Genomic DNA, 20,285 nt, shown 5'->3' with positions numbered 1-20,285 from the left:
TTCACACTTTAAAATATTTACCTGCCTCCCCATTAAAAGCTGTTATGGATTCTGGTAACACTGCTGTTTCTCAGAGGACATTCCGTGTTCTAACAGCCCTTTGTATAAAAAAAACAATCTCCCAACTTTCCCTTTATCTTTCATGATCTCTAAACATAGCATTTTGCCCATTTTTATTAAAAGTCCTAATTCTGAACACATCTAATCAATAATGTAATTTTCCTAAGGCACAAAAAACATGCTTTAAATTATGATCGTATTGCCATTAATTTATCTTTCTCTCTGAATTTCAAAGTAAAGTCTTGCTTTTGTTTTGTTACAGCTCCGCCTTGAAGCCCTTTGCCAGATTTCATCTTTTCTTTCTGAAATGGAGGGTAAAGGTGGCACCTCGGTGGATAGTTCAGGACTGTCATTAAAGTCTACAGGCCTTCTACTGACCGTACAGTTGCAGTTTTTAACTGGCTGCTTTGACCTGGGAACAGCGAACACAACAAACATCAAACGGAATTGCGGAAAGCTCCAGCATTACACGGTAAAGGAATAATGCTTTTATTTCTTCAAAATTTGTAATGAGCCAAAATATATGAATGATTTAAATACACTTATTTTGCACAAATATTGTACGTTGAATTATACTGCATGCATAAATATTATTTACCTCTATTAACTAGTAGCCAGCAAGCTCTATAGCAAGGCATGAATAGAATACAATCTTCACATTTGTCCTGATATAAAGAAAATACAGATTGTGTTCTTCTAATGTGTTCTTTTATCCCCACCTTAGGATGTAACACAGGCTGCCCATGGAAGTACACAGACGGAGCTCCAGGCCGCAGCACATAAACTTTACCAGCATTTGGTTTCATCTCTGAAACGGGGACTTGCAACTGGAAAGGAATTCTCAGGTTTAAAAATAATTGTCTTAATTTGGACATAATGATGGTTTAATAAATTAGAATAAGTTTATTCATTAGTGTCGTTATTAATAGTAGGGAGTCTTTGGATTAGTTTATTTCACCTTCTCTTTTCCCCACCCTTGCAAAAAAATAGAAACAGTGAACAAAGAATCATCAGAAAATGTGCATCTGGGTGCTCCCTCGTGGTGTCGAGGACCCAAATTTAAGCGCACAGACACAGTAATCCAATTAAGGCTGAACTAGCCTTTTATAAAGCTTTATCACAACTCCCACACTTTTGTACTCTTATGCTTCCGTTTATAAAGCCTAGGATCCCTTGAGCCTTATTGGCTGCTTTCTCAACTTTCTCTATCACCTCCAATGATTTGTCAACATGGACTCCAGGTCGTTCTGCTCCTGCACCCTTTTAGACTTGTATCCTTTATATTACATTTCCTCATTCTTTTCTTCCTACAGAAATGTATCACTTCATCTGAATTAACTTTCATCTGTCTCATGTCCGTCCATATCATCAGCTGGTCTTTGCATTTTTGTCTAACATATGCATGGGTGATTTTAATGCTTCCTCTTCAGCGGGGTTAAAGGCTTGGAAGCACATAAAATTCAGCGTGCTGTGCCCATTGTCTCCCTTCTCACCCTTCACCCTGCGTCAATTTTACCAGAGGCAGTGGATGGCCCACATATATTTGGGCCTATTGAGAACCATAAATGGCCAATTAATGTCCACTTAAGGTCCTCATCCAGCAGCTGCTGTAATCGGAGGTGACAGAGGCCCACGCTAAGCATTCAGTCTTGCAGATTTTCCAATGCAATGGTGGTGGGTGGCAGGGTGTGGTGGCTTCTTCCTTAATACTTCCACATCCAAGGTTCTTTGGAAGGTTGTAGACAGAGCTCCTATTTTCACATTGACCTTCTGCATCTTTCAAGGATGCACTTAATCAGTGCACATTGCATTGCCATTTTGAACTCCATCACTTTCTCAGGATTATTTCCTTATTTATTCTTGTATCAGTTGATCCAACAATTCCTCTTATATCGTTTTCGAGTATGGTGAAGACGGATGCAAAATACTAATTTTGTTTTGCTGTCATTCATAGGGCACAGGTCTTTAGTTTAATCTAACATCGTGTTAACCCACAGTAAAAGTATGTACAGCAGTTTATAGTTTAAAAAAATAGTGTTGTACTATTTTAAGCGTTGGTGGCCTGTATGTGTTCCACGGATCCGGAGCACCCAATACATCATGGTACCGTAGTTGATGTTAGAACTTCTTAGACCTACCTGCAAGTGATCTGCCTTCCACCAGCTTACAGCCATCCTGCAACATGGACAGCGTCCGCCCGCCACCGCCGCTCCGCATCAACGGTAACCTAGGGGCCAACTGGAAGATCTTCAAACAGCACTACCAGCTATACCTTGAAGCCACAGACCTGGAAGCTGCTTCAGACGCCAGGAAGATTGCTCTCTTCCTCTCCACAGCCGGCGACCATGCCAACCACATCTTCAATTCTCTCACCTTTGCCGATGGTGAAGATAAATCTAAATTCAAGACGGTCCTCCTCAAGTTTGACAGTCACTGCGACATCGAGGTGAATGAAAGTTTTGAGCGCTATGGGTGCAATTCTCCGCTCCCACGCCGGGTGGGAGAATCGCGGGAGGGCCGCTCTGGCACCCCCCCCCCCCCGACTCTTTCAGCGCGGCTGACGTCATTAGGCCCATCGGCCGCGTCATTTTCGGCGCGCCGGGCCTTGACGCCAGCGACAAGGCCCGGCGGCCGAGATTCACGGCACGGCCCTCCTAGCCCCCCGACGGGGGGAGAATAGGGGGCCAGGAACGACCTCTCCGGGTTTCACGACTGCGTCGGGCCTGGTGGAGAATTCCACCCTATGTCTTCCAACAGCGTTTGCAGGATAAGGATGAACCTCTCCAGTCCTTTCTCGCCCACCTCCGCATCCTTGCGCAGTCCTGTAACTGCGGGTCCACCTCCGACTCCATGATACGTGACCAGATCGTTTTCGGTCGGACCCCATTCGCCAGCAGCTCCTCAAGGTAAAGCAGCCCACCCTAGCGATTGCCATCGAGATCTGCGTGCTCCATGAACAGGGCACTAATCGGTATTCCCACATCCAAGTGGCTGAAACGGTGCGGCAAGCTCCCCACGAGGCAGAACGGGTCCAAGAAATCAAACAATTCCAGGGCCTCAGCCTGGATGAGGGTGACCGTTTTGCGCGCTTTTCGCGGTCTCCCGTGCCTGGGCGCACCGAACGAGGGGACGGCGACGTCGACGAACGTACTGCGCAGGCGCGCACCACGTACGATCGTACCGTGCATGCGCGGTCGCGCAGCGAACGCACTGACGCTACAACGTGCGGCTACTGTGGCTCCACCCATTTAAAGCAGCAATGTCCTGACAAATCCCGATGATGCCTCCAATGTGGCAAACTTGGCCCCTATGCTGCCTTATGCAGATCAGCTCCACCTGCCAACTTTCGTCGCTCCAGCCAGCCTTGCAGGGATGTCCGGGCCATTCAACCTACGGTCACCGAGCCCGATTCAGACCTGCTACCTGAGAAGGCGCCCTTTCAAGTTGGGATCATAACAAAAAACTGGGTGTCCCTAAAGCACAGAAACCAGCCTCTGCCGGTACACCGCATCGATCCGGACGATGAGTGGTGTGCCACCCTTACGGTCAACCGGTCCCAAATACGATTCAGCCTGGACACCGGTGCCTCCGCCATTCTGACCTCCAAAGCCTTCGTGTCAAACCAGCCATCCTGCCATCAGCCTGCCAACTATTAGATTACAATGGCAATGCCATTGCTGCCAGCGGCTCATGCCAACTTGATGTGACGCACCGGTCACGCAAAGCCATTTGAAATTGTGGGCTCCTCGAAAGCCTCCTTGCTTGGCGCGCAAGCATGCAAGCTGTTGAACCTAGTTCAGAGAGTTCACTCTCTCTCTCCTGTTGACGCGTCTTCCTTTCCGGACACTGACTTCAGGGCGCAACTCAACGCCATTATCAACCAGTACCATAACGTCTTTGAGGGCATGGGCACGCTCCTGTACACCTATAAAATTTTAATAAAGCCGAATGCCACGCCTGTGGTGCGTGCACCTCGCAGGGTCCCAGCGCCCCTTAATGACTGCCTCAAGCAGCAGCTGCAAGACCTCCATGACCAAGGAGTGATTTCCAGGGTCACGGAACCAACCAACTGGGTCAGTTCCATGGTATGTGTAAAAAAAAGCCTTCCGGCGAGTTGAGAATTTGCATTGATCCCAAGGATCTCAATCACAATATTATGAGAGAGCACTATCCAATTCCCAAGCGCGAAGAGCTCACATGTGGGATGGCTCACGCCAAGCTCTTTACCAAACTCAACGCCTCAAAAGGATTCTGGCAAATCCAGCTTGATGAATCTAGCAGGAAACTCTGCACGTTCAATACCCCCTTTGGAAGATATTGCTACAATAGGATGCCGTTTGGGATCATATCTGCGTCAGAAGTGTTCCATAGGATCATAGAACAAATGATGGAAGGGATCGTCTATGTCGATGACATAATCATCTGGTCCACCACCCCGCAGGAGCATGTTAATCGCCTCCAACGTGTATTCAGACATATACATGAGCATGGCCTCCGCCTCAACAGAGCCAAGTGCTCATTTGGTCAGACAGATATCAAGTTCCTAGGGCACCACATCTCCCAATTGGGTGTGCAGCCGGATGCAGACAAGGTAGCTGCCATTACAGCTATGAGAACACCAGAAGACAAGAAGGTGGCCCTGCGGTTTTTGGTTATGGTAATTTTTTTAGGGAAATTGATCCCTAACCTCGCCTCTCATACCATGGCTCTCAGGAACCTGGTCAGGAAGACGACAGACTTCCAATGGCTCCCTGCCCACGAGCGTGAATGGAGGGAACTTGAGGCTAAACTAACCACAGCCTCGGTCTTGACTCTCTTTGATCCAGTAAAGGAGACCAAAATTTCGACAGATGCCAGTCAATCCGGCATTGGAGCTGTGCTCCTTCAATGCAATGAGGCCTCGTCATGGGCCCCCGTTGCATATATGCGTCACGTGCAGATAGAAAAGGAGTGCGTGGGCCTTCTGACCGGTGTTGTTAAATTTCACGATTATGTCTACGGGCCTCCTCAATTCACCGTCGAGACCAACCATCGCCCGCTGATCAATATAATACAGAAAGACTTGAACAACATGACACCTCGCCTCCAGCGTATTCTTCTCAAGCTCCGGCGATACGACTTCCAGCTGGTGTACACCCCAAGCAAGGACCTCATCGTTGCCGACGCTCTCTCCAGGTCAGTCAACACTCCATATGACTCAGCTGGATTTGTCTGCCAGGTTGACACCCATATGGCATTCGCGGCCTCCAATCTACCTGCCTCAGATGAACGCCTTGTCCAAATTTGCCGCGAAACGGCGGCTGACCTCCTGCCACAGCGTGTCATGCGCCACCTGATGGACGGGTGGCTCAAGGACCAATGCCCTCAATTCTATAACATCAGAGACGATCTGGCGGTAGTAGACGGGGTTCTTCTCAAACTGGACCGCATTCTCATCCCGCATAGCATGCGCCAGCTTGTCCTGGAACAATTACACGAGGGCCACCTGGGTGTGGAGAAGTGCTGCCGACGGGCCCTTGAGGCAGTGTACTGGCCCGGCATTAATGAAGACATCGCCAACACAGTGCTCAACTGCCCCACCTGTCAGCGCCTCCAGCCGGCCCAACCACGCGAGACACTGCAGCCCCATGAGTTGGTCACGTCACCTTGAACCAAGGTGGGCATTGATCTGTTTCACGTGCTTGGTAGAGACTATGTCCTGATCGTCGACTACTTTTCAACTACCCGGAGGTGATATGGTTGCACGACCTCACTTCGTCCGCAGTCATTCGTGCATGTGAAGAAACCTTTGCTCGACACGGCATCCCGCTCACGGTAATGTCAGACAATGGCCCCTGCTTCACCAGCCAGGAATGGTCCAGCTTTGCCAGGCGGTACAATTTTGCCCATGTGACGTCCAGTTCCCTGTACCCCCAATCCAACGGCAAAGCGGAGAAGGGAGTACACACCGTCAAGAGGCTTCTATGCAAGGCTGCCGATGCTGGGTCTGATTTCTACCTTGCCTTGCTGGCCTATCGCTCCGCCCCATTGCCCACTGGCCTGTCGCCAGCCCAACCACTAATGAATCGCACCCCGAGGACGACGGTGCCGTCCATCCATGTCCCAGACTTTGACCACATTCCGGTTCTTCGCCGGAGGCAGCTGTCTCGTGCACAGCACAAGGCGGCTCATGACTCCCGTGCTGCTGATCTCCCCGCTCTCGCTTCAGATGACAATGTTCGCGTCCATCTCCCGGGCGGTGGCTGGTCTGCAACCGCTGTTGTCCTTGGGCAGATGGCTCTATTCTATGCCGCAATCGACGCACCCTTTGCCTCGTTCCACGCCCGCCACGTGATCCTCCGGTGTTGCCTCCCCCTCCTGCTGACCCTGCCACGGACTATGCAGAGCTTCCTGTCACTCTGCCTCCCCCTGACTGTGATGCAGTCCAGCCTGCTCCTGAACACGCTCTCGACCCACCCTTGAGGCGGTCAACCAGAATTCGTCGTCCACCTCAGAGATTAAATTTATGAACTTTTCAAATTTATGGACTCTCTGAATTGTTTCGTTGCTTTGTTTGATCGTTTTCCTGGTTTCTATATAATGTTGCTCTCATTCCTCTTGTTGCATACTGTTTATCTGCACCAGACACCTTCCCATATAAATAGCTTAGTTCTTATGTACATAGTCATGTAAATATGTCTTCGCACCCCACACGTAGTTAGGAACATTATCACCACACATTATTTATTGCCACAAATAGACATTTTTTTAAAAAAGGGGGATGTCATAATATATACCAGTATATTATGGTGCAGACACACACACTGATGGACATACAGTAGGACCAAGCAACATGCATAACCCCACAGCCAATCACCAGTTCGAGCACACTCACTATAAAGACCGAGGGCATCAGTTTTCCCACTCATTCGGGATGCAGCTTTTCAGAAGTACAGAGCTTACAGCTAACAGCACAGATCCTCACCATGTGCTGAGTAAATAGACTGGTTAGGATAGGCACAGGTCTTTAGTTTAATCTAACATTGTGCTAACCCACAGTAAAAGTATGTTCAATAGTTTAATAAAATAGTGTTGTACTATTTTAAGTGTTGGTGGCCTGTATGTGTTCCATAGATCCAGAGCACCCAACACATCAAGGTAGAACTTAAAAACAAAAAGGAGGAATCATGTTGTGGGTGTGTTCTGTAGGCTGAAAGAAATAGAAGAGCAGATATATAGGCAAATTTCAGGGAAGTATAAAAGTAATAGGGTAGTGATAGTGGGGAATGTCAACCTCCCCAACATTAATTGGTGTGGTCATAGTGTGAAAGGTTTAGGGAGAGCAAAATTCTTAAAATACGTCCAGGAGAACTTTTTATGTTTAGAGGTCCTACAAGAAAGAGTGTGGTCCTGGACTTAATTTTGGGCAATAAAGCCAGGCAAGTGGTGAAAGTATCAGTGAGGAGCATTTTGAAGACGGTGATTGTTGGATTCAAGGTTGGGCCTGAAATCAAGGTTCTAAACTGGGGAAGGCCCATTTTAATAAAATCAGATATGATTTGGCCAGAGTGGACTGGGAGCAGACACCTCTAGGTAAATCTGTGACAGAACAGTGCAATGCATTCAAGAAGGAAATGGGGAGAGTTCAGGGTCAATGTGTTCCAATAAAGAAAAGGGTGGGACCAACAAATCCAGTGAACCCTGGAGATACCTAGGGATCTACAGCAATGAATAAAGAAAAAAAGGGAGGTTTAAACCAGCAGAAGCCCAAGAGAAGTATAGAATATGGAAGAGAGAACTTAAAAAGGGAATTAGAGCAAAAGGGGACATGAAAGGACAAAGAAAGGAAAATGTTAAGTTTTTCTTTTTTTGATAAACAATTTTAGTAAGACATTTTAGCATAATAAACAACAACAATATAAAACAGTGTACAAAAAACAATCAAAATTGTGCAATAAAACCAGCTCCCTTCCTACAAGGACCAGCCTAACAACCCCCCTAATCTAGGTTACCCTAAACCCGCCCCCCCTCCTGCTGACGATTAATTTTCCATGAGGAAGTCGATAAATGGTTGCCACCTCTGGGCGAACCCTGACAGTGTGACCCTCTCAAAGCGAACTTAATTTTCTCCAAACCGAGAAAGCTCGCCATATCCGATAGCCAGGCCTCCGACTTCGGGGGTTTTGAGTCTCTCCATGCCAACAGAATTTGTCACCGGGCTACCAGGGAAGCAAAGGCCAAAACGTCAGCCTCTGTCTCCTCCTGGACTCCCGGGTCCTCCGAAACGCCAAAAATAGCACCTCTGAACTCATCACCACCCCTGTTTCAGTACCCAGGACATAACATCCGCGAAACCCTGCCAGTACCCCCTGAGTTTTGGGCATGCGCAGAACATGTGGACATGGTTCGCCGGTCCTCCCGAACATCTGGCGCACCTGTCCTCCAATCTAAAAAATTTGCTCATCTGGGCCGCTGTCATGTGGGCCTGGTGGACGACCTTGAATTGAATCAAGCTCAGCCTAGCGCATGTTGCGCTCGTGTTTACCCTGCTCAACGCTTCCACCCATAAGCCTTCTTCTATCTTCCCTCCGAGCTCCTCTTCCCACTTAAGCTTCAGCTCCTCAATCTGTGTCTCCTCTGCACCTACAAGTTCTTTATATATATCCGAGACCCTCCCCTCCCCCACCCTACCTGTCCTGGATCCCCCTAAGTGGCAGGCGTGGGAAGGACAGAATCTGCGTAGAAAGTCCCGCACCTGCAAATACCTGAACTCATTCCCCTCGCCAGCTCAAATTTCTCCTCTAACGCCCTCATGCTCGGGAAGCTCCCTTGCAAGAACAAATCCCCCATCCTCTCAATCCCAGCCCTCCACCATACTCGGAACCCCCGTCCATAATCCCTGGCGCAAACTGGTGATTGTCGCAAATTGGGGACCAAACCGATGCTCTCACTCCCCCCATGTGCTTTCTCCGTTGGCCCAGATCCGCAAAGTCGCCACCACTATAGGGCTTGTGGAGTACCGTGCTGGCGGGAGCGAGAGGGGCGATGTGACCAGGGCTGCCAAGCTGGTGCCCTTGTACGAAGCAGCCACCATTCACCCCCAAACCGACCCCGCATCCACCTTCCACTTCCTTATCATAGCTATGTTGGCCGCCCAGTAGTAGTTACTAAAGTTTGGCAGCTCCAGCCCCCCTTCCCCTCGATTCCTCTCCACCATCAATCTCCTCAGACGCGGGGACTTTCCCACCCACACAAATCCCATAATCATTTTATTGACCTTGAAAAAAGATCGCGGAATAAAAATGGGGAGGCACTGGAAGACGAACAGGAACCTCGGGAGGATTATCATTTTAACCGTCTGCACTCTCCCTGCTAGTGTCAGTGGGAGCACATCCCACCTCCGGAACCCGACCTTCATTTGCTCCACCAACCAAGATAAGTTCAACTTGTGCGGACAGCCCCAGTCCCGCGCCACCTGTATCCCTAAGTATCTAAAACTGTCTCTTACTAGCCTGAACGGCAGCCCCCTCAACCGACCCTCCTGGCCCCTTGCCTGGACTAGAAACAACTCACTTTTTGCCATGTTCAGTTTTTACCCTGAGAACCGGCCGAATTCCTTCAGGATTCCCATGATTTCATCCATCCCAGCCACTGGATCCATGATGTAGAAAAGCAGGTGTTCAGCGTACAGCAAAACTCTTATGTCCCCCCCACCCCCCTTCAGTACCAACCCCTTCCAACCCCAAGAAGCTCTCAGGGCAATTGCCAGTATTGCTAGCGCAAACAGCAGTGGGGAGAGGGGGCACCCCTGCCTTGTCCATCCGTACAGTCTAAAATAGTCAGATGTCGTCCTATTCGTCCTCACACTCGCCTCCGGAGCCTGGTACAGCAGTCTGACCCAGTCGATAAAGCCCTCCCCAACCCAAATCGTCCCAGAACCTCCCATAAATAGTGCCACTCAACCCGGTCGAGAGCCTTTTCGGCATCCATTGCCACAACTACCTCTGCCTCCCTACTCTCCGGGGGCATCATGATCACATTGAGCAGCCTTCTTATATTGGCCACCAACTGCCTGCCCTTGACTAATCCGGTTTGATCTTCCATAATGACGTCTGGCACACAGTCCTCAATCCTAGCAGCCAAGAGCTTGGCCAGTATTTTAGCATCTACGTTGAGCAGAGAGATCGGCTTATAGGACCCACATGTCTCCGGGTCTTTGTCCCATTTCAATATCAGGGAGATAGAGGCCTGTGACATCGTCTTGCCTCATTGAAAACCCTAACCAGCACTGGCCCCACTATAGAACATAGAACGATACAGCGCAGTACAGGCCCTTCGGCCCTCGATGTTGCACCGACATGGAAAAAATCTAAAGGCCATCTAACCTACACTATGCCCTTATCATCCATATGCTTATCCAATAAATTTTTAAATGCCCTCAATGTTGGCGAGTTCACTACTGTTGCAGGTAGGGCATTCCACGGCCTCACCACTCTTTGCGTAAAAAACCCACCTCTGACCTCTGTCCTATATCTATTACCCCTCAATTTAAGGCTATGTCCCCTCGTGCTAGCCACCTCCATCCGCGGGAGAAGGCTCTCGCTGTCCACCCTATCTAACCCTCTGATCATTTTGTATGCCTCTATTAAGTCACCTCTTAACCTTCTTCTCTCTAACGAAAACAACCTCAAGTCCATCAGCCTTTCCTCATAAGATTTTCCCTCCATACCAGGCAACATCTTGGTAAATCTCCTCTGCACCCGTTCCAAAGCTTCCACGTCCTTCCTATAATGAGGCGACCAGAACTGTACGCAATACTCCAAATGCGGCCGTACTAAAGTTTTGTACAACTGCAACATGACCTCATGGCTCCGGAACTCAATCCCTCTACCAATAAAGGCCAACACACCATAGGCCTTCTTCACAACCCTATCAACCTGGATGGCAACTTTCAGGGATCTATGTACATGGACACCGAGATCCCTCTGCTCATCCACACTACCAAGAATTTTACCATTAGCCAAATATTCCGCATTTCTGTTATTCTTTCCAAAGTGAATCACCTCACACTTCTCCACATTAAACTCCATTTGCCACCTCTCAGCCCAGCTCTGCAGCTTATCTATGTCCCTCTGTAACCTGCAACATCCTTCCGCACTGTCTACAACTCCACCGACTTTAGTGTCGTCTGCAAATTTACTCACCCATCCTTCTGCGCCCTCCTCTAGGTCATTTATAAAAATGACAAACAGCAACGGCCCCAGAACAGATCCTTGTGGTACGCCACTCGTAACTGAACTCCATTCTGAACATTTCTCATCAACTACCACTCTCTGTCTTCTTTCAACTAGCCAATTTCTGATCCACATCTCTAAATCACCCTCAATCCCCAGCCTCCGTATTTTCTGCAATAGCCGACCGTGGGGAACCTTATCAAACGCTTTACTGAAATCCATATACACCACATCAACTGCTGTACCCTCGTCTACCTGTTCAGTCACCTTCTCAAAGAACTCGATAAGGTTTGTGAGGCATGACCTACCCTTCACAAAACCATGCTGACTGTCCCTAATCATATTATTCCTATCTAGATGATTATAAATCGTATCTTTTATAATCCTCTCCAAGACTTTACCCACCACAGACGTTAGGCTCACCGGCCTATAGTTACCGGGGTTATCTCTACTCCCCTTCTTGAACAAAGGGACCACATTTGCTATCCTCCAGTCCTCTGGCACTATTCCTGTAGCCAATGATGACCTAAAAATCAAAGCCAAAGGCTCAGCAATCTCTTCCCTGGCTTCCCAGAGAATCCTAGGATAAATCCCATCCGGCCCCGGGGACTTATCTATTTTCACCTTGTCCAGAATTGCCAACACTTCTTCCCTACGCACCTCAATGCCATCTATTCTAATAGCCTGGGTCTCAGCATTCTCCTCCACAATATTATCTTTTTCTTGAGTGAATACTGATGAAAAGTATTCATTTAGTATCTCGCTTATCTCCTCAGCCTCCACACACAACTTCCCACCACTGTCCTTGACTGGCCCTACTCTTACCCTAGTCATTCTTTTATTCCTGACATACCTATAGAAAGCTTTTGGGTTTTCCTTGATCCTACCTGCCAAAGACTTCTCATGTCCCCTCCTTGCTCGTCTCAGCTCTCTCTTTAGATCCTTCCTCGCTTCCTTGTAACTATCAAGCGCCCCAACTGAAACTTCACGCCTCATCTTCACATAGGCCTCCTTCTTCCTCTTAACAAGAGATTCCACTTCTTTGGTAAACCACGGTTCCCTCGCTCGACCCCTTCCTCCCTGCCTGACTGGTACGTACTTATCAAGAACATGCAATAGCTGTTCCTTGAACAAGCTCCACATATCCAGTGTGCCCAACCCTTGCAGCCTACTTCTCCAACCAACACATCCTAAGTCATGTCTAATGGCATCATAATTGCCCTTCCCCCAGCTATAACTCTTGCCCTGCGGGGTATACTTATCCCTTTCCATCACTAATGTAAAGGTCACCGAATTGTGGTCACTGTTTCCAAAGTGCTCACCTACCTCCAGATCTAACACCTAGCCTGGTTCATTACCCAAAACCAAATCCAATGTGGCCTCGCCTCTTGTTGGCCTGTCAACATATTGTGTCAGGAAACCCTCCTGCACACATTGTACAAAGAATGACCCATCTAATGTACTCGAACTATATCTTTTCCAGTCAATATTTGGAAAGTTAAAGTCTCCCATAACAACTACCCTGTTACTTTCGCTCTTTTCCAGAATCATCTTCGCCATCCTTTCCTCTACATCCCTAGAACTATTAGGTGGCCTATAGAAAACTCCCAACAGGGTGACCCCTCCTTTCCTGTTTCTAACCTCAGCCCATACTACCTCAGAAGAAGAGTCCCCATCTAGCATCCTTTCCGCCACCGTAATACTGTCCTTGACTAGCAGCGCCACACCTCCCCCTCTTTTGTCCCCTTCTCTGAGCTTACTAAAACACCTAAACCCCGGAACCTGCAACAACCATTCCTGTCCCTGCTCTATCCATGTCTCTGAAATGGCCACAACATCGAAGTCCCAGGTACCAACCCATGCTGCCAGTTCCCCTACCTTATTTCGTATACTCCTGGCATTGAAGTAGACACACTTCAAACCACCTACCTGAACACTGGCACCCTCCTGCGAAGTCAAATCTGTGCTCCTGACCTCTATACTCTCAATCTCCCGTACCCCAAAACTACAATCCAGGTTCCCATGCCCCTGCTGAATTAGTTTAAACCCCCCCAAAGAGCACTAACAAATCTCCCCCCCAGGATATTGGTGCCCCTCAGGTTCAGATGTAGACCATCCTGTCTATAGAGGTCCCACCTTCCCCAGAAAGAGCCCCAGTTATCCAGAAATCTGAATCCCTCCCGCCTGCACCATCCCTGTAGCCACGTGTTTAATTGCTCTCTCTCCCTATTCCTCATCTCACTATCACGTGGCACGGGCAACAACCCAGAGATAACAACTCTGTTTGTTCTCGCTCTGAGCTTCCATCCTAGCTCCCTAAAGGCCTGCCTGACATCCTTGTCCCCTTTCCTACCTATGTCGTTAGTGCCAATGTGGACTACGACTTGGGGCTGCTCCCCCTCCCCCTTAAGGACCCGGAAAACACGATCCGAGACATCACGTACCCTTGCACCTGGGAGGCAACATACCAAACGTGAGTCTCACTCGCTCCCACAAAATCTCCTATCTGTGCCCCTGACTATTGAGTCCCCAATTACTAATGTTCTACTCCTTTCCCCCCTTCCCTTCTGAGCAACAGGGACAGACTCCGTGCCAGAGGCCCGTACCCCATGGCTTACCCCTGGTAAGTCGTCCCCCCCCACAAGTATCCAAAACGGTATACTTGTTACTCAGGGGAACGACCGCAGGGGGTCCCTGCACTGACTGCTTCTTCCCAGTCCCTCTGACAGTTACCCATCTATCTCCAGTCTTTGGTGTAACTACTTCCCTGAAGCTCCTATCTATGACCCCCTCTGCCTCCCGAATGATCCGAAGTTCATCCAGCTCAAGCTCCAGGTCCCTAACACGGTTTTTGAGGAGCTGGAGTTGGGTGCATTTCCCACAGATGAAATCAGCAGGGACACTGACGGCGTCCCTCACCTCAAACATTCTGCAGGGGGAGCATTGTACTGCCTTCCCTGACATCACCTCTAGATTTTAAAAAAAAACAAGAAAAAGAAAAAGAAAGGAAGAGCTTACCTGATATTACCTCAAACCCTGCTCCCGCTGAAAGGTAAGCAAATTTAAAGACACTCACTCACCTTCACGACAGGCCCCTGCTCCCGCTTCCCAACCACCGTGGGGTGGGGGGGTTGGTTAGAGGAGGAGGTAGGGTGGGAAACACTCACGAAGTGTTTCAGGTTTAACTGTCACTTGCCAACAGCCTCTCCACAAACCACCTTCAACTTAGGCTGACCGCACTGCACGTATGCAAATTTCCCCAGAACAGCTGATCAGTAGCTCTGCTCTGCTGCCCTCTGCTGGATGATTGCCTTCACTCAAACTCCTCGGGTCTCCTTCGCAGATTCACCTTCAACTTAGGCTGACCGCACTGCACGTATGCAAATTTCCCCAGAACAGCTGATCAGTAGCTCTGCTCTGCTGCCCTCTGAGAACTTATCTCTGAGAACTTTTTGTAAAACTCCACCGGATGCCCATCCAGCCCTGGGACTTTACCCGATTGCATGGCCCTCAAGCCCCTCAATATTTATTCGGTCCTGATTGGGGCCCCCAACCCGTCTACCAATCTCCCTTACCAGTCGGTCCATTTCTGCCTTGTCCGTCCTGTCCCTATGTGCTCTAATCAAAATCAGCTCCCCTCTCACCACTGCCTTCAGCGCCTCCCAGAGCACCGCAGCTGAGGTTTCCCCTGAGTCATTGTCTGCAGGTAGTTTGCATACATTTCCTCACCCTCGCACACACCACCTCGTCCGCCAACAAACCGACCTCTGGCCTCCATTGAGGGCACTGAAAACTTTCCTTACAGACCTGCAGATCAACCCAGTGTGGGGCGTGGTCCGAAATAGCGATCGCCAAATATTCTACGTCTGTCACTCCCGCTAGCAAATCCCTGCTCATGATGAAAAAATCAATTCGGGAATACACCTTATGGACATGTGAATAGAACGAAAACTCCCTCCCCATCAGCTGACAAGCCCTCCATGGATCAGCCCCCATTAACCCCTTCAGTTATTTTGCCATTGCCTGCATCTTATCCATTTTTGAACACGACTTGTCTAGGTTGGGGTCAAGGACTGTGTTAAAATCCCCTCCCATAATCAGCCTGTGCGAATCCAGGTCAGGTATCTTCCCCAGCAGTCTCTTAATAAACTCCCCATCATCCCAATTTGGGGTATATACATTGGCCAAGACCACCCTCATCCCCTCATGCTTGCCACTCACCATGACAAATCTGCCTCCCCCATCCGAGATTGTGCTGCCGCCTCGAATTACACTCATTTGTTGACCAAAATCGCAACCCCCCTGGTTTTAGTGTCCAGCCCCGAGTGGAAGACCTGGCTGATCCAACCCTTCCTCAGTATGACCTGGTCAGCCACTTTCAGATAGAACATAGAACATTACAGCGCAGTACAGGCCCTTCGGCCCTCTATGTTGAGCCGACCTGTGAAACCATTCTAAAGCCCATCTACACTATTCCCTTATCATCCATATGTTTATCCAATGACCATTTAAATGCCCTTAATGTTGACGAGTCCACTACTGTTGCAGGTAGGGCATTCCACGCCCTTACTACTCTCTGAGTAAAGAACCTACCTCTGACATCTGTCCTATATCTATCTCCCCTCAATTTAAATCTATGTCCCCTCGTGCTAGACATCACCCTATCTAATTCTCTAATGATCTTGTATGCCTCAATTAAGTCACCTCTTAACCTTCTCTCTGACGAAAACGGCCTCAGGTCCCTCAGCCTACCCTCATAAGATCTTCCCTCCATACCAGGCAACATCCTGGTAAATCTCCTCTGCACCCTTTCCAATGCTTCCACTTCCTTCCTATAATGCGGCGACCAGAATTGCACTCAATACTCCAAATGCGGCCACACCAGAGTTTTGTACAGCTGCAACATGACCTCATGGCTCCGAAACCCAATTCCTCTACCAATAAAAGCTAACACACCGGACACTTTAACAACCCTCTCAAAGTGGGTGGCAACTTTCAGGGATCTATGTACATGGACACCGAGATCTCTCTGCTCATCCACACTCCCAAGAATCTTGCAATTAGCCCAGTACTCTGTCTTCCTATTATTCTTTCCAAAATGAATCACCTCATACTTTTCTGCATCAAACTCCATTTGCCACCTCTCAGCCCAGCTCTGCAGCTTATCAATGTCCCTCTGTAACTTGTGACATCCTTCCGCACTGTCCACAACTCCACTGACTTTAGTGTCATCTGCAAATTTACTCACCCATCCTTCTACGCCCTCCTCCAGGTCATTTATAAAAATGACAAACAGCAGTGGCCCCAAAACAGATCCTTGTGGTACACCACTAGTAACTGGACACCAGTCTGAACATTTCCCACCAACCACTACCCTTTGTCTTCTTCCAGCTAGTCAATTTCTGATCCAAACTGCTAAATCACCCTGAATCCCATGCCTCCGTATTTTCTGCAATAGCCTACCGTGGGGAACCTTATCAAACGCTTTACTGAAATCCATATACACCACATCAACTCTTGGGTCTCTTGAAGCATTATTAAGCTCGCCTTCAGCGCCCTCAGATGTACGAACACACCTGCCCTCTTTACCGGCCTGTTTAACTTTACCCTCTAACGTGATCAGCCTGGTCGAGGGGCACTGTGCCCCCCTCACCCCGATCAGCCATCTCCCTTCTTGGGGCCGACCTCAGCCCCTATGTCGAGCCGGAGGATGTAGATAGGGTTCTAAATTAATGCTTTGTGTCAATATTCGCTAGTGAAAGGGACGATATGGGTATAAAAATCAGGAAGAAGGACTGTGATAAAATGTAAGAAATTAACATGGACTCAGTGGAGGTTCTGGATGGTCTCGCGAGCTTCAAAGTAGCTAAATCTCCAGGGCCAGATAAATGTATCCCAGGCTGTTGAGTGAGGTAAAGGAGGAAATAGCAGGGGAGCTGGCAATAATTTTCAATTCCTCTCGTCACAGGAGAGGTGCTGGGGGATTGGAGGATAATGTGGGACCCTTATTCAGGAAGGGAGGAAGGGATAAACCAGGAAACTACAGGCGAGTCAATCTAACCTTGGTGGTGGGAAACTATTGGAAGGAATTCTGAGAGAAAGAATAAATCTGCATTTGGAAAGGCACGGATTGATCAAAAACAGTCAGCATTGTTTTGTTAAGGGGAAATCATGTCAAACAAACTTGATTGCCAGGTGTGTAGATGGGGCAATGCATTTGACATGGTCTACTTGGATGTCAGAAAGACTTTTGATCAGGACCTACATGGGGGACTGATAGTGAAGGTAAGAGTCCATAGGATGCAAGGACATTTGGCAAATTGGATCCAGAATAGGCTAAGTAGCAGGAAGCAGAGGGTGATGGTTGAGGGATGGTTTTCTGACTGGAAGCCTGTGTCCAGTTGGGTCCTGCAGGGCTCAGTGTTAGACCCATGCTGTTTGTGGTTTATGTAAATGATTTAGACATGAATGCAGGAGTGTTGGTCAGAAAGTTTGCAGACTTGTTGAAAATTGGCGGGCTGATAAATAGTGAGGAGGATAACTTTTGATTACAGGAGGATATAGACGGGCTGGTCAGATGGGATTAAATCTGTATAAATGTGAGGAGATGCACTTGGGCAGGACAAACCAGGTAAAGGAATACTTGATGAACGGCAGGACCTTGCGAAGCACCCAGGATCAAAGGGACCTTGGTGTGCATGTGCACCCATCCTTTAAGGTAGCGGTGGATAAAGTGGCAAAGAATGTATATGATGTACATGCTTTTTTAGTCAAGGCACAGGGCTGGATTCTCCAATTCTGGGGCTATGTCCCCACGCCGTTGTAAAAACTGTGGCCTTTCACGATAGAAAATCTGGCGTGAAAGGGCTGTATATTCATTGCCCTGCAGGGGGCTAGCAGGGACCCGGCGTGAAACTAGCAGCTTTTGCTGCAGATACGGGATCCCACAATTCCGGGTTGGAGGCCTTGCGTGTGCTCGGTGGCGGCCTCCAGCGGCCACGCCATGGGGACTCAAACCGCGGAGCTGGACTCTCCAAATAGTGCCCCCGATTGCCTGCGCGCCCTACCCTGACCACCCACCCCCGACCATGGCAGTCCGCAGCCTCCACGCTAGTATCCCAAATGGCAGGATCATGTTAGATCCAGCCGTCGGGACTTTGGCTGGTCAGGGGCGGAGAATAGTGGGGCAGGCCTCCAGCATTGGCCGCAGGTAGGTGATACTCGGCAATGCATACTCTCCAAGTACGCCGCTTTTCGGGGCTTGGAGAATCGGGGAACCGGCAGTGGTCCTGATTCCATGCGCGGAAATGGATTCTCTGCCCCGGCACCGGCTGTGATTTTGGCGTCGGTGTGCAGAGAATCCAGCCCATAGATTTTAAGAGCAGGAGGAAAGTGGACGTTGGCTAGCTGGAAGAAGATAAAGGGTGGTGGTTGATGGGAAATGTTCAGCCTGGAGCCCAGTTACTAGTGGTGTACCACAAGGATCTGTTTTGGGGCCACTGCTGTTTGTCATTTTTATGCTGGAACTGTATAAAATGTAGGTTAGGTCACAGCTGGAGTATTGTGCGCAGTCCTGGAATCCACATTATGGGAAGTTTGTGATAGAAAGGGTGCAGAGGAGATTTACCAGGATGTTGTCTGGGCTGGAGAGTTTTAGTTATGAAGAAAGATTGGATAGACTTTGATTGTTTTCCTTGTAGCAGAGGATACTGAGGGGGGACATGATTGAGATGTATAAAATTACAAGGGGCATAGTTTGAGTTGAAAGAAAGAAACTATTCCCCTTGCTGGAGGGATCAATAATCTGGGGGCATAGATTTAAAGTACAGGACAGGAGGATTAGGGAGAATGTGAGGAATAACTTTTTCACCCAGAGGTGGTGGGAGTATGGAACACATTGCTTGAAAGGCCTGGAAGCAGAGACCTTCATAGTATTTAAGAAGTATTGAGATGTTCGCTTATTATGCCAAGGCATACAAGGCGATGGTGCATGAGCTGGAAAATGGGATTAGAGTAGGTGCAGATTCGATGGGTTGAAGGGCCATTTCTGTGCTACAGACCTCTGTGATGGGTGCAATTGTCCCACCACATTGCGCCTGGCGCTAATCCTGTTGGACCAGGTACAGCGCGGGGAGAGGCACAAAACAAGCTTGGTTCCTAGTGGATCGCGAGTCGCCCGACCTGTGGAGCCCGGCACAATCTGTATCATGCCCTCGCTGGGCGTGATCCATGTAATCATATTTAAATGAACAACAAGGCTCATCTAAATATGTGCGGCCTGTTCAAGTTCGCATTCTCCCAGCTCCCTGGAGTTACTAGCCGCACTGGCAAGGCCTCACCCAGGCGCTGATTGTTGCTGGTGTCCACGAGTAGAGACCAGGCGTAATTGCCACGCCGGGAGGTTTCGGAGGCTATTGTTGCCCCCCCCCCCCCCCCGTCTTGTGGGGCTCAGGGCAGTACCTGGTACCTGTCCAAGGTGCCAGGTTGGCAGTGCCAGGAGGTGGGGCATAAGGGAGGGCTGTGTCCATGAAACCATGGAAGGGGGGTATGATGGGGCGTCATGGAGTTTGGGGCGGGTGAAGTCGGTTGGCCTGAATGGGGGGGCCTAAAGGTTTTGGGGCCCTCACTGATCCTATAGTGGGATATGCTCACTTCGGGGTTGGGGATGGGGGCGATGTCCTGATGCTCACAAGGAAGGTTGGGTGTGGGGTAGGGCCTTCATGGCTGGGTGATGGAGGAGGAGATTGCCTCTTAGGGGCCGAGGACTGGGGTTACTGCCCCTGTCTGTGGGGAGTCGCATTGTCCATGGGTGTGGGGTGGGCGACCCTCAATTTCACTTTGAGATTGGGGCACCCTTTTAAAATTGCGTTCTGATCTCTGAGAAATTGGTCAGGCTGGCAAGTTTAATTCCCCACTGCAGAAGAAAATTCTTAGTGTGGGATTTACTGGTGAGAAATTCCCTTAGCCCCAAACAATTTGATGCATACAGATCTGGATCTCACCAAAAAAGCC

General features: G+C 49.1%; 1 protein-coding gene across 3 annotated transcripts in view; it reads left to right on the top strand.

Annotated features, from left to right (window-relative positions):
• LOC119962749 (probable E3 ubiquitin-protein ligase HERC1) overlaps window positions 1-20,285 on the top strand; it is a 594,360-nt gene that overhangs the window by 184,954 nt on the left and 389,121 nt on the right. For all 3 annotated transcript variants that reach the window (XM_038790765.1, XM_038790766.1, XM_038790764.1), the window contains 2 exons: window positions 323-532; window positions 785-905. In XM_038790765.1, the coding sequence (XP_038646693.1) occupies window positions 323-532; window positions 785-905 (331 nt within the window). The remainder of the gene's footprint in view (window positions 1-322; window positions 533-784; window positions 906-20,285) is intronic.

Source organism: Scyliorhinus canicula, chromosome 3, assembly GCF_902713615.1.
Source record: "Scyliorhinus canicula chromosome 3, sScyCan1.1, whole genome shotgun sequence".
NCBI classification, from domain to species: Eukaryota; Metazoa; Chordata; class Chondrichthyes; order Carcharhiniformes; family Scyliorhinidae; genus Scyliorhinus; species Scyliorhinus canicula.
Note: the sequence above shows the minus strand (reverse complement) of the source record. Positions and strands in the feature narration are given on the sequence as shown.